The 15,762-nt window shown below is 46.8% G+C and overlaps 1 protein-coding gene across 1 annotated transcript in view; it reads left to right on the forward strand.

Moving 5' to 3' along the window:
* The window catches only part of Susd5 (sushi domain containing 5), a 43,220-nt gene that overhangs the window by 7,429 nt on the left and 20,029 nt on the right, over positions 1-15,762 (forward strand). The window contains exon 3 of the mRNA XM_059267161.1: positions 1,958-2,076. Coding sequence (XP_059123144.1) covers positions 1,958-2,076 — 119 coding nt within the window. The remainder of the gene's footprint in view (positions 1-1,957; positions 2,077-15,762) is intronic.

Raw genomic sequence — 15,762 nt, forward strand, 5'->3', positions numbered from 1 at the left:
GGCATCTCCCTTCAAAGGCTTTAGAAGGAGACGCCAAGCTTGCAGCCCTTGTCAAGGAGCAATGGTTCTCGGGGGAGGGGGGAGGCTTCCTGAATAAAAAGAACCACCACCTAGTGAGGTGCCTCAGTGGACGGGAAACCCCAAGAGCAGGTGTCCCTTGGAAGACCTCTCCCTTCCCAAGACGACAGCTGTGCCTCCAGCATGGGGTCAGAGAAGTAAGGGCCTGGTCAAGAGAGGTCTTGACCAGGTGCCTTGGCTAAGCCTTGCTACTCCAAGGGAACCTGTTGAAGCTGAAGTGGGCCAGGCGACTCGAGGTGTCCTTCCAAAGACTAAGAGTCACCCAACCTGGCTCCAGAATAAAGGCCCCCAGGAGAAGCTCCCTCAGAAAAAAGTCCCCTCAGATGAAGCCTCCTCAGAAAAAGTTGAACCTTCAGAACAACCCCCAAGCTTTTTCAGAACACCCTAGAAAAAAGCCGCTACAAGAAAGCCCCCCTGAAAAGAAGCTCTCTCTGAAGAATGTCACATAGAAATCCACCCCTGCCCACTTAGAGAGCAAGTATTCTAGGACATTCCAGGGAAGATGGCGGCGACTGACCATGAGTCTGTGGACACTGGTCCCGAGGGAGCACACTAGTTCCTTAGCTCAGTGTGACATTGTCAGCTGTAATGGGGTGTGCTTTATGAATGGACTGCCTTTTCCTTGCTGAGATGTGGACTGCCTGACAATACGGAGTGGTTCCCTCTCGAGTCACGTGGTGAAGGTTGCTTACAGCTGGCTCTTGAAGACATGCCCAGGGAAGATGGGAGTGAAGCATGCCATTTACAGAACCTTTACCTCAGGTCCCTTGCCTGAGACATCTCCCACCCAACCTCACCCCCAACCAGAAGGCCAGTGCTTAGAGAATGCCTCTGAAATGTCTCACTAAGGAAGCTGTTGGCCTGTGGCATCCAGTCTAGGAAAGTCAGATATTCTTCTGTGGAAGATGCCCTGGTCACCATGGTGCCAGGGTACTTTGTACAAATCAAGCTTTTAACTTTCAGCAGCAGGGCACGGTGGGAAATGTTCCCACATTGCCTCACTACTAGGGTGCCATCTGTCTTTTAGGAGAGGTGGTAGTGGAGAGTACTGTGTTGCTCAAGCTGGTCTCAAACTCTTTATTTCAAGTAATCCTCCTGCCTCAGCTTCCCAAGTAGCTGGCACTACAGTTATGCGCCATTATGCAAGATGAATGTTATTTTATGCCTTCTGTTCTCAAGTAATCAGCCAATTTTTAAGTGTTTTGGTTGCAATTGCCCGCCTGGAGTGACAGATTTGCTTGATTTAGGTTCTTCTTTGCAAATAAAAGAATTTTACATATTTTTAGTGGATTTTTTAGTCTTTTAGAATCTCCTGAAACTGGAGTTATGGGAGGTTGTGAGCCACCATATCCAGGTGCTGGGAACCAAACCCAGGTCCTCTGCAAGAGCAAGCATCCAACCTCAGAGCCTTCTCTCCAGCCCATATAGTAAACCTTTGAAAACTCAAATGAGGGCTGGAGAGACGGTTCAGCAGGTAAAGGCGCCTACTGCCAAACCTGAGGACCTAAGTTCAGACCTGGGACCTGCATGGTAGAAGATCCTCTGATCCTCATACACACGTGTACACAAAGTAAACACATAGAATGTGAAAATAAACTCGTGATTCATTTGATGAATTTTTTCATAGTGAAGAAAAGGATCGTAGAAGGGATCAGAAAAGTGTTGCCTCCGAACATTGAGCTGATGCCTGCCAGTTACCCCAGCATCACCTATCTTCCAAAATGTGACCTTTGTCTGCGGAGAATGTTTCTTGTGGATGCTTCCATCCAAAGGTCACGAATCACCCAAATCTCTGCTGACTCAGAGCTGATAGCAGAAAAGGATTCTTTTCAGCCCGAAGACGTTCTCCTCACCCAGGGTCCGCCTTTGTCTGTTTCAGGACAACTGTGTGCAGCAAAGGCAGCGATGAACAGCAAATCGCCAGAGCCGTTGATGTGAGAATCGACAGCCACCCGGTTCCTGGGGCCAAGTACAATGCCCTTTGTATTAAGGATGAAGGTCAGTCTTTGTAAGAGTCCTGGAGGGCGTGAGGGGCAGCTGCTGTCTAGACGAACACACTGAGGTGACACACTGAACATGCTTTATTGAGTCTTCCCAGGGTGGATAGAGGGATGGTTCGGATGCTAAGATCACTTACTGCCGGTTCCCAGCACTTATGTTGGGTGGCTTACAACTGTCTGTAACTCTAACTCCAGGGACTCCAATACCCCCTTCTGGACTTTATGGGCACTAGCAATCACATGTGCGTGAGTGCACACGTGCGCGTGCACACAAATTTAAAAAAAAAAAAAAAAGTATAAAAAAAGTGAAAGCTATTTAGAAGGAGTCTAACTAGGAAAGCAGATAAGGCTGTGAGAGCCTGGATAGCAAAGTGAATGTGGCCCAGCAATGATACAATACTAAGAAAGTTCAGAGAAGTGTGGTGGGAGGCATTGTCTCAGAGAACCCCTGGCATGGTGTGTATGTTTCGAGAACCTCTGGAGAACCTCTGGAGATGGTGTGCATGTATCGAGAACCTCTGGAGAGGTGGGCATGTATCGAGAACCTCTGGGGGCAATGTTTATGTATCGAGACCCTCTGGAGATGGTGTGTATGTATTGGGAACCTCTGGAGATGGTGTGTATGTATTGGGAACCTCTGGAGATGGTGTGTATGTATTGAGAACCTCTGGAGATGGTGTGCATGTATCAAGAACCTCTGGAGATGGTGTGCATGTATCGAGAACCTCTGGAGATGGTGTGCATGTATCAAGAACCTCTGGAGATGGTGTGCATGTATCGAGAACCTCTGGAGATGGTGTGTATGTATTGAGAACCTCTGGAGAGGTGGGCATGTATCAAGTACCTCTGGAGATGGTGTGTATGTATTGAGAACCTCTGGAGATGGTGTGTATGTATCGAGAACCTCTGGAGATGGTGTGCATGTATCAAGAACCTCTGGAGATGGTGTGTATGTATTGAGAACCTCTGGAGAGGTGGGCATGTATCGAGAACCTCTGGAGATGGTGTGTATGTATTGAGAACCTCTGGAGAGGTGGGCATGTATCAAGTACCTCTGGGGGCAATGTATATGTATCGAGACCCTCTGGAGATGGTGTGCATGTATCAAGAACCTCTGGGGAGGGTGTGCATGTATTGAGAACCTCTGGAGGCAGTGTGCATGTATTGAGAACCTCTGGAGATGGTGTGCATGTATTGGGAACCTCTGGAGATGGTGTGCATGTATCGAGAACCTCTGGAGATGGTGTGCATGTATGGAGAACCTCTGGAGATGGTGTGCATGTATCAAGAACCTCTGGAGATGGTGTGCATGTATCGAGACCCTCTGGAGATGGTGTGCATGTATCGAGAACCTCTGGAGATGGTGTGCATGTATCGAGAACCTCTGGAGATGGTGTGCATGTATCGAGAACCTCTGGAGATGGTGTGCATGTATCGAGAACCTCTGGAGATGGTGTGCATGTATCGAGAACCTCTGGAGATGGTGTGCATGTATCGAGAACCTCTGGAGATGGTGTGCATGTATCGAGAACCTCTGGAGATGGTGTGCATGTATCGAGAACCTCTGGAGATGGTGTGCATGTATCGAGAACCTCTGGAGATGGTGTGCATGTATCGAGAACCTCTGGAGATGGTGTGCATGTATCGAGAACCTCTGGAGATGGTGTGCATGTATCGAGAACCTCTGGAGATGGTGTGCATGTATCGAGAACCTCTGGAGATGGTGTGCATGTATCAAGAACTTCTGGAGATGGTGTGCATGTATCGAGACCCTCTGGAGAGGTGGTCATGTATCAAGTACCTCTGGGGGCAATGTTTATGTATCGAGACCCTCTGGAGATGGTGTGCATGTATCAAGAACCTCTGGGGAGGATGTGCATGTATTGAGAACCTCTGGAGGCAGTGTGTATGTATGGAGAACTTCTGGAGGCAGTGTGCATGTATGGTTACTGTCTTGTTGCTGTGACAACAGACGATGTAAGGAAGTAGGCCTTTACTTTGGTTCACAGTTTGAGGGTGGAGTTCATCTTGCTGCAGGAGCTTCAGACCACTGTGGGCAGTGTGTTCACATCTGGGAAGCAGAGAGGGACAAATGCTGCTGTCCCTCAGACTCTTCTCTTCCCAGAGGTTATGGGACGACACTGAGGATACTCTGAGGATATGTCTTGCTTCCTCAGTCAGTCACCTTCACAGGCACACCTGGAACTGTCTCCTATGTGGTTCTAAATCCAGCTAAGTTGATAAGAAGATTAATCCTCACAGTACATAACCATGGTTTTCCTGACTGGGGAGAGGGGGCTGGGGTAGATATACCAGTATAGCTGTCAATCATTGGTCAAGGGGTGTGTCAGAAAATATTGACTTCTGGGTTTTTGTTTGCATTGGTACAAGGCCCACCATCTCAGAAAGAGGTGCCCACCAGGAGCTTGTGCCTGGAAAGATCCAGGTCTCTAGGGAATAAGAACAGAGCCCTGGGCTGGATGGTGATGGCTCATGCCTTTAATCCCAGCACTGGGGAGGCAGAGGCAGGTGGACCTCTGAGTTCAAGACCAGCCTGGACTATAGAGTGAGTTCCAGGACATCCAGGGCCACACAGAGAAACCCTGTCTCAAAACAAACAAACAAACCAAAAAAGAACAGAGCTTTGTCCTTGTCCACTACAGATCCTGATACTCACAGCTTACACTTCAGTCTCTCTTCCTAGTCAGGGGCATACTTAAAAATAATCCTTTTTCTGAGCTAGAGAATTGGCTCAGAGGTTAAGAGCACTTATTGCTCTTGCAGAGGACTTAAGTTTAATTCCCAGCACCCATATGGAGGCTCATGACTGTCTGTAACACCAGTCCCAGGGAACTAGACACCCTTTTCTGACTTTTGAAGATACCGGGAACACATATGGTGCATATACATACATGCATGCAAAACATTCACACACAGTCATCCATGACAAGCCCATCTTTCAGTATGAGCTCTCTGCCTAGGAAAAGGTCTGCATTTTGTAGCTAGAGTTTTCCTGCCTTGCCCACAGTCAGGACAAATCTTTGTCACCCGCCAGTCCCACAGCCGCTCAGACCCAACCAAGTAAACACAGAGACTTATATTGCTTACAAATTGTATGGCCATGGCAGGCTTCTTGCTAACTGTTCTTATAGCTTAAATTAATCCATTTCCATAAATCTATACCTTGCCACGTGGCTCGTGGCCTACTGGCATCTTCACATGCTGCTTGTCCTGGTGGCGGCTGGCATTGACTCTGCCTTCCTGTTCTTTCTTTTCTCCTTTCTGTTAATCCCGCCTATACTTCCTGCCTAGCCACTGGCCAATCAGTGTTTTATTTATTGACCAATCAGAGCAATTTGACATACAGACCATCCCACAGCAGCATTTGCTGGGTATTATGGAAGACCATCATAGCCATCTGTCTCTCTGTCGGCCCAATCACATAACCAAGACATGTGGTCTTGTGTTTGCAAATCTAGAGAGAGCAAAATCAATCAATCATCAATCAATCAATCAATCTCACTCCCCTTCTCCCTCTCTCCCTTAACAGCCATGTAAGTAAATTCAAATGATCCTTTGGATCCCCAACCTTGGCAGTGTCGGGCCCCTGAGGGAAAGACAATGGAACCAGAACCTTGTCCTCTAGTGATCTCAAGGGAACAGGCCCTCTTTAGCTTTTGTGACATGATGTGCCACTCCAAAGCAGAGTGACTTGAAATGACAACTTGGTAGCCCCACAGTTTTTGTGGCTCTGTGCTAGTCCTGGCTAGGCTTGTTTACAGATCTTTAGCCTGTTCGTGGTTTGGAGGTAGCCTTGCTCCCGGGGACCTCCAGAGCTGCCATCCCAGCTGTGACGTGAACTTCAAAGGGAAACCCTATCTGAAGGGAGCAGGTGACAGTGACAGCTGGTCACCTGACATCCTCCTGTGGCCTCCACACAAGTGTACTCAGGCATGCACACTTGCACACACACAGAGATACACTGAGACACACAGATACCCCCCATGTATTACACACACACTCATCCCACACACATACATACATACACCACACACAGATACTCCCCTCCCCACAGCACCACACATACACACAGACATACATCACACACACAGACACTCCCCCTACATAGCACCACACAGACACACACAACCCCCCCACAGACACCTCCACACACATACATCACACACACAGACACTCCCCTCACACACAGACATTCCCTCACACACACAGACACTCCCCCACACATACATCACATACATAGACACTCCCCCCATAGTACCCCCTCACACACATACACACAGATACTCCTCCCCACAGCACCACACACAGACACCCCCTCACACACATAGACATCCCCTTGCACACACAGACACTCCCACACACAGACACTCCCCCCCCAGCACCACACAGACACACACAAACCTCCCACACACACAGACACTCCCCCCACAGCACCACACACAGACACCCCCTCACACACACAGACATCCCCTCACACACACAGACACTCCCCCTCACACACACAGACACTCCCCACACACAGCACCCCCCCCACACACACACACCACACTAAAATAAATTAAGCTGCAGAGAATCGGAGAAAACAGAGAAAGGTTAAGCAACTGTCCAAGATTAAAATGGGATAAGAGACTTGATAATGAAATCCAATCCCAGATTGTCTCCTGGGTAGCAAAAAAACAGCTCAATTTGATGGCATTTGAATATGGGTTGTGAATTGAACTATTTGGTATCAATTTTGATAATTACTGCTACCGTGGTAAGAGAACATCCTTGTTTTTTGGGAAATGCACAGTAAAGTGCACCACAGATGGGTGAAGGGTATCATGTCTACAACCTACTCTCAAACAGATTAGAGAATTGTGTGTGTGTGCGCGTGTGCTTGTGTGTGCGTGTGCCTGTGTATATGTGTGTGTGTGTGTGTGTGTGTGTGTCCTCCCACGCACTGTGAGATTTTCCTAGTGAGATGTGAACCAACACCTTACCTCAGCTAGGACACCAATGACAGGACAAGAAATGACACCATTCAAGTCGAGCTTGGTGGCCAGTTTACTGGGGTTACCCTTGATTGATTCAGGAGCAACTGCAGTGTAGAAAGCCCACCTCATCGTGAGTATCCACTGAGGAGAGCTGCATCCCTGGTGTTCACACAGCTGTCCCTGTGTCCTGCTGTCCTGCTGTCCTGCCTTAGATGGACCGTGTAAGCCATTCCTCCAGGTTTCCTGGTGGAGCGGCTGCCCTTCCCCTTGTGGGGACTTGATGGATTACAGAGTGACAAGGGGGGACAGGTTACTGAGGGAAGGCCCACCTCCTTGGCTAAAGCAAACAGGCTGGCCCGAGAGTTCCTATACACTCTCAAGCGCTGCCCATCTGAGCCCTCCCGGGGTTTGTTAGTACGTGCAGAATAAGAGAACCTGAAGGCAGAGAGGCTCAGCTGAGAGGACCTGAGCGCGGGAGGGTCAGCCCAGCTCAGAAGGTCGAAGGCTCCTACCAGTGAATAGGTGAGGCTCAGCTCGGTGCCTCAGCAGCATACCCTCTTCCTACCCTCTCTCTGAGTGGCACACCATGGCTATGTCACCATGCTGCTGCTCCCCTCTGGTAAGACCAGGAGGATGAAGAGCACTGACTTCAAAACTGGCAGACATGCATCTGCTAAAAAGCCCAGAGGGAAGATGGGGCCTGGCTCATGTGCACACAGCCCCTCCTGCACTTCTTCAAAGCAGAGCTCACCACCAGCGTAGACACATCAGGTGTTTTTGTTTCAGACAGTGAATCTCCAGTCCCGTGGTATCTCACGTAAACTAGTAAGTGTAGTTATTTTTAGCCGACGGGATGCTGATGCCTCTCCCACTCGGATTTTCCCCACTCTGCTTTGACAGCGTCTCAGTGGGGTCGGTGGCTTCCAGCCCCCCGAGACAGAGCTGGCCTCACCTCCCTTCTTTACGGCTATTGTCACCTTTACATCCCCTAAAGACAGGCATGGACAGTTCCGTTGTGCCTTCAAGAAGAGCTGGGTGCTCACTGTCCCCAGTCCTCCGGTCTGCCTAGAGGAGTCCCCCTGCCTCAGGAATGGCTTTGGGAGAATTCCTGACTGAACCATCTCTCTAGCCCCGTCTGTCTATCCTTTAACCTCTATCTACATGGTGTTTAGAGGCCAGGGTCCGTGGTCACGGCTGGTCCTCCTCTAAGATTTTGAGTGTTCCATGCTCAAATTTAGTCTAGTGACGCCATGTTACAGAAGCAAGTGACATACAGGTGAGTCTTCCCAACTCTTGCCCCTCACCAAGTCAAGGGTCTCCATGCACTGTGCCCCATCTCTTGTGGATTGTTTAGTCTCCTGGCCTTTGTGGATGGTACAGTGCTTTTTACCCTTCCTAATGCCGCGTCCCTTTTAACACAGTTCCTCATGTTGTGGTGACCCCCCCAAAACCACAAAACGGTCTTCATTGCTACTGTTATGAATTGTGATGTAAATATCTGTGTTTTCTGATGGTCTTAGGTGACCCCTGTGAAAGGGTTGTTCGGCCGGCAAGGTGTGGTAGCACACACCTTTAATCCCAGCACTCGGGAGGCAGAGGCAGGTGGATCTCTGAGTTCGAGGCCAGCCTGGTCTATAGAGTGAGTTCCAGGAGAACCAGGGCTACACAGAGAAGCCCTGTCTCAAAAAAAAAGAAAGAAAGAAAGAAAGAAAGAAAGAAAGAAAGAAAGAAAGAAAGAAAGAAAGAAAGAAAGAAAGAAGAAAAGGCCATTCCACCCTCACCCCCACCCCCCAAGAGAGGTTGCAACCCATTGAAAACCCTAGCTTAGAAGACTCCAAGATGGGTAGCCATGTTGAACACCAAGGAAGATCTTGGTCATCTGAGAATTGTCCCCAGAAGGAGGGCAATCTGAGACACAGATGGGAACACCGAGAAGAGTTATCCGCAGGGGAGAAAACTGGACTGGATTGGAAGTTATCCACAGGGGAGAAAACTGGACTGGATTGGAAGAAGGGGGAATGGGAAGCCGTTGCCAGACTCTTGGCTAGGATGTGGTTTTTGAGCATCTTGTGGTTGTTCTAGTTGCTGGAGGGGGATATAGATGAGCAGGAGGCCCTGGACTGGCTTCCCACATGGAGACCCATGTCTGTGACAAAAGGCAAGTCGGTGCTAAACTTCAGTTTGTTCTGATGAAAAAGCTGGGATAAATTCAACACTGGGGACCAGACCCGTGGACTCTCTGCTTCTATTTCCTGGTTTCTAATCCTGGCTCTGCACTTCTGTGCCATGAGAAGAATGTTAGAATTCCTGGTGCAGAATTAGCCATAGACAGATGAGCTAAAGAAGTAAATCACTTAGCCCTGCCTGACACAGGTACACACTCAAGCTAAAGTGTGAACTGTTATCGTGTTCAGCTCAATAAGAACACACATAGAGAATAATAATAGCCTGGCTTCTTCACTCTAACCCTATACAATTTGTTTGGTTTTTGTTTTTCGAGACAGGTTTTTTTGTGTGTAGCCCTGGCTGTCCTGGAACTCACTCTGTAGACCAGGCTGGTCTCAAACTCACAGAGATTCGCCTGCCTCTGCCTCCTGAGTGCTGGGGTTAAAGGCCTGCACCACCACTGCCCAGCAGCCCTACACAATTTTTAACTAATGAATTACCCATGATTTTCTCTCAAAGTCTTTGAGCAAGGTTAAGAACGCACAGATTGTACATGCGTGTAGTATGCCCACAGTCAAGTAGCACCTTGTCTAAGTATTAAGCTAAGCGTGGTGGGAGCTTAGCTTGATGGTAGAATGCTTGCTACACCTGTGTGAGGCCCTGGGTTCTGTTTCCAGTAGCTCAAACAAACAAACAAATAAAAAAGTAAAGGAAAACACACTGATAAGCCAAGAATAACATAGGTGTTGGGTTTGTCTATGATTTCAATGTTGTGTTTTTCTACTGTGCTAAAACATTCTGACCAACAGTAACTTGGGGAGGAAAGGAATGATTTGGCTTACACTTCCAGGTCACAGTCCATCACTGAGGAACTCAATGATGGCAGGGCAGGAACTCAAGCAGGAACTGAGCAGAGAGACCATAGAGGAATGCTGTTTATTGGCTCACTGACTGGTTCGTGTGTAGCTGGCTTTCTTACATAGCCCAGACCCACCAGCCTAGGGATGATGCCGCCCAAGGTGGTCTAGGTTCTTCCACATTATTCAGCAATCAAGACAATCTCTCACAAACATGCCCACAGACCAATCTGATCATGATAATTGAGGTTCCCTCTTCCCAGATGACTCTAGGTTAAGTCAATTTGACAATAAAATCTAATCGGGTCTGTGAGGGCAGCGTCTTTACCCACTGAACCACCTCACCAGCCCAGTGTATCTCTTTTTGAGCAACATGTTTCTTGGGTGACTTGACTGCATGGTCACTAAAAGAGAGGATGATGGGGCTGGACAGTGGTGGTGCATGACTTTAATCCCAGCACTCGGGAGGCAGAGGCAGGTGAATCTCTGAGTTTGAGGCCAGCCTGGTCTACAGAGTGAGTTCCAGGACAGCCAGGGCTACACAGATAAACCCTGTCTTGAAAAACAAAACAAACAAACAAACAAAAATAAAAACAAAAAAAAGGATAATGGAATATTAGAAGAGGAAATCCTAACTTCAAATTATTTTCCTTTTGGGAAAAAAAAAAAGACGTCTTCACTTTGATGTGGCACTCTGTCCTACAGATTTATCCTAATAAATAAAATAAATAAATATGGGACAGGGAGATGGATCATGGATAAAGTGCTTGGATCTGAGTTTGGTTCTCCAGAATCCACATTTTTAAACAGCTCACCAATGGGACTGGGTGAAGTTGCTTGCTGCATAAGCAAGAAGACCTTAGTCTGGATCCCCAGCACCCACATAAAAGGCAAGTGTTATGGCACATGTCTGTAACATGTCTGTAATTCCAGTGCTGGGGAGCTGAGACAGCCAGATCTGGGGTTCACGGGCTAGCCAATCTTGCCAAAAAAGTGAGCTCCAGTTTCCATGAGCAACCTTGCCTCAAACCGTGACAGGAGAGCAGTGGAAGAGGACACAAGACATAAATAAGCCTCTAGACTCTACACATGCACACAGGGACAAATACAAATGCACACACACACACAAACACACAAACACACACACACACACACACACACATGCACGCACGCACACATGTGAACGTCTAAGAAGCTATACCCCAGAATAAATAACAGCAAAACATGTAGTGAGCTGACAGATTGATAACAGTTTAATTTTTCTCATTTGTTTGTTTATTATGTGTGTGCACGTGTACTCCTGTGTGCCACAGCACTGGTGTGGGGCTGAGAGAACATGTGGGAGTCAGTTTTCTCCTATTTTATGGGTACCAGGAATTGAACTCGATCCTCCAGACTTTGTGGCAAGCTCCTTTGCACCCTGAGCCATCTTGCTAGGCCTAAATAGACATTCTTAGAGAGAACAAAAATAAGTGCTAGAGAGAGAAACACGTGCGCAGACACACAAATTTTTAAAAATCTTCTAGCACATGAACCAAAGAAAAACTTTCAAGAGATTTTTTAACTAAATGAGAATAAGATACAATTTATTAAGATTTATGAGATGGTAGTCAGACAGAAATGTATAGCTTTGAGTGCTCATATCAGGGAGAACGAAGATCTAAAATCAATCTAAGACACTCAAAATAGAAGAGCACAATGAAATTGAAAATAGGAAAATAAGAGAAAAATCAACAAAACCCAAAGTTTTGTTCAAAGTGCTTTGAAATGGCCTTGATAAACCTGTAGTCAGACTAAGGAAAAACCCTATAAGAAATGGAAGAGGGAGGCCGGAGAGATGGCTCATTGGTGAAGAGCACTTTCTGATCTTTTGGAGGACCAGATTCTGATTCCCAGCATCCACATGGTATTGGGTGGCTCATGACCACCTCTAACTCCAGATCCAGGGGAGCTGACACCCTTCTGGCCACCATGGGCACCCACACCTGTGTACGCATGCATGCGCGCGCACACACACACACACACACACACACACACGTGCACACACCACACACAAATAATAAAATAAGTACATTTTTAAAATAAATGAAAAAACATCCGGGGTTGGTAGCACTTGCCTTTAATCCCAGCACTCAGAAGACAGAGGCAGGTAGGTCTCTATGAGTGTGAGGCCAGCCAGGTCAACATAGTAAGTTCCAAGCCAACTAAAGCTACACAGCGAGACCTCCCCACCCCACCTTACCCCTCCAAAAAAAGAAAGAAAGAAATGAGAAAAGGGGACTCACTACAGATCATGTGAATATCACATGAATCATAAAATAATATAACAGGGGCTGGAGCAATGGCTCGGAGGGGTAAGATAGCCTGAGGCTTTTGCACAGGACCCAGTTTGAGGTCTCAGTACCTGCATCAGGCAGCTTGTGTGTCCATCAGCCAGTTCAATCCCCAGCACACATGCTGGGTGGCTTACAACCACCTGTAACTCCAGCTCCGGGGGTTCTGACACCCTTTTCTGTCCTCTGAACTCATGTGCACAAACCCCACCCACAGACACACATAAATACATATGATTAAATATAAAAAAGATCTTAGTAGCTGTGCCCTCAGCTTTCAAAACCTAGATGAAATGAACTAGCTTGTTGAAAGAACAGTCTAGCAAAACTGTTAAGAAGACAGGAGCAATCTCACAAAACTCCCCTCTTTCAAAGATCAGAATGAATAATAACTCTGAAACAGAGAGCATCAATCAGGCACAGATGGGCCTGAGCATTTAAGGAAGAAATTATGCTGATTCTCTACAAAATTTTCCAGAAGTTAAAATCAGAAAGAATACTTCCTAATTTGTTTTCCATGAGGCCATTATTACCTCCAAACCAAAACCAGACAAGACATTCCAAGAAAAGAGGACTACAGACCAATATATCTCATGGACACAGACAAGGAAACATTAGCAAATTCAATCTAACAAGATGTAAAAGAGTTATACAGCCACGTGGTGACATGCCTGGAATCCCATCACTTCAGAAGGCAGGAGCAGGAGAATCACAAATCTGAGGTCAATCTGGGCTATAGAGTGAGCCCGTGCTTTCCACCCCCCCCCCCAAAAAAAATTACAGGAGTTGGGAAGACGGCTTAGTGGATAAGAACATTTACTCTGCAACTATGAAGTTCTGGGTTCAAATCCTCACCATATAAGTCAAAAGCGTACATGCCTGTTGTCCCAGAATTGGGGGTGGAGATAGGGAGGATCCTGGGAGCTTTTTGGCCAAGCAGCCTGCTTAAATTTCAGCTTTCGTGAGAGACCAAGTCTCAAAGCTATAAGGTGGAAAGCCACAGAGAAGGACACTTGATGTCCTCCTCTGGACTCTGCAAGTACACAGATGAGCATATGCACCCACACATTTCCATGCAGACGGCACACACACACACACACACACACACACACACACACACACACACAGAGAGAGAGATAAAATGACTGCGGTAGAAAGCCCCAAACAATGTTTTTTTTTTTTTTTTTTTTTTGTTTTTTTTTTTTTTCGAGACAGGGTTTCTCTGTGTAGCTTTACGCCTTTTCCTGGAACTCACTTGGTAGCCCAGGCTGGCCTCGAACTCACAGAGATCCGCCTGGCTCTGCCTCCCGAGTGCTGGGATTAAAGGCGTGCGCCACCACCGCCCGGCCCCAAACAATGTTTTAACTTTTCTCCATTTATTTGCTGAGTGGGTAGAGGGCATGTGCATGCCATGGTGCATGTGTGGAGGGCAGAGGATGAATTCTGAGACTTGGTTCTCTCCTTCTACCATGTGGGTTCTGGGGATTGATCCCAGGTCATCAGGCTTGCAGGCAAGTGCCTTACCCACTGAGCCATCTCTCCAACCCCCACACCTAAAACAATTGACAAAAGTGTCTTGAAATTGATTACAGCCAAGTTGTAGGATATGAATTATGATGTATATAGAGTCAGTTTTGATTGTCAACTTGATATAACCAAGAATCACTTGGGTAGAGAGTCTCAATGCGGGACGATCAACATTGGGTGGGCTGTCATCATGGCTGTGGAAGATTGTCTTAATTAATTGATGTGGGGAGACCCAGCCCACTGTGGGTGGCACCATCCCTAGGCAGGAGGGTCCTGAATGGGTAAGAGACATTGAGCTGAGCACAAGCAAGAAGGGGAGCTAGCGAGCAGGAATTCATTTCTCTCTTCTATCTTGATTGTGGATGTGATGTGACGGACATCTTCAGGCTCCTACCATCCTGACTTCCCCTCAGCAGTATGCTATAACCTGGAATTATAAGCTGAACAAACCCTTCATCCCCTAAGTTGCTTTCTGTCAGAATATTTTATCACAGCAACAGAAATGAAACTTGAACACAAAGTTAATAAACAGAAGTTCATCCTCCACTTCCCTCTATCACAGCACTGCACAGTGGGATTTGAAATTCAGAACATACCATTTGCAGTAGTGCCTCCCAAATGAAATACTTAGATATAAATCTAAAACTAATGTTAAGTGTGAGGCAAACGACAAAACACTGAGGAAATAGAGAAAAATGTTCCATGTGAACAGTAAGCCTTGATATTGTCAACATCGTGGGTCTTCCCAGGTTGATCTCTTGACACAATACCATAATCAAAATGCCCTGAAGCTATTTTATGGATATAATCAATTGCTATAGATACTATAACTAAAGGACTCAGAGCAGCCAATTCAATATTAAACAACAAAGTCTGAGGCACGATACTGCTGGACTTCAGGACTCCTGTAAAGTTACAGTAAGCAAGAGAGAGGGTGCTCATGGGAGAGTAACTCAGATCAGTGAGACAAAACTAGATTCACATCGTCAGGCAATCGATCTTTGACAAAGGAACAAAGAAACACGATGGAATAAAGGCGGTTATCAACTTAGACACCAGAAAAACCGGACATCCTGAAGTTGACCTTAAACCCTTCACAGACATGAACTCAACAACACGGATCACAGACCGAAGTGTAAAGCAACACGCTACGAACTCTGGGAGACGGCATAGGAGAAAGCCGAGGTGGCCTTGGATAGAGTAGTGAGCACCAAAGGGACAGTCTGGAAAAGATGCCATTGATAATTGGGGTTTATTAGATTAAATTCTGTCCCTCAGGTGCACCCACAGAATGAGAGAACAAGCCAGAGGCTAGGGAACAGGTCTGCGGAAGACAGGAAGGGTTGCTACACGAAGCAGACAAGAACTCTGAAAACTCAGCAGTAATATAAACAAACAACTTGTTTAAAAGTGGAAAAGCCAGGTGGTGATGACACACACCTTTAAACCTGGCCCTTGGGAGGCAGAGGCAGGAGAATCTCTATGAGTTTGAGGCCAGCCTGGTCTACAAATCAAGTTCTAGGACAACCAGGACTTTATACAGAGAAACCATGTCGAAAAACCAAAAAGTAAATAAAAATAAAACAAATAAAAACAGAAAATGAACAAAAGACCTGAACAAATAACTCAACAAAGAAATGGACAGATAGCGAGCAAGCGTATGAAGAGGTCTTCAGTGCCCTTTGTCCTTAGGGAATTACAAATGAAAACACATACTGGTCTATTTTCAGTTCTGTTGGCTGTGATTATATACCCTGATGAAAAGCAACTCAGAGAGGGAGAAAGGAGTTATTTTAGCTCACAG

This window comes from Peromyscus eremicus, chromosome 7, assembly GCF_949786415.1.
Source record: "Peromyscus eremicus chromosome 7, PerEre_H2_v1, whole genome shotgun sequence".
NCBI classification, from domain to species: domain Eukaryota; kingdom Metazoa; phylum Chordata; class Mammalia; order Rodentia; family Cricetidae; genus Peromyscus; species Peromyscus eremicus.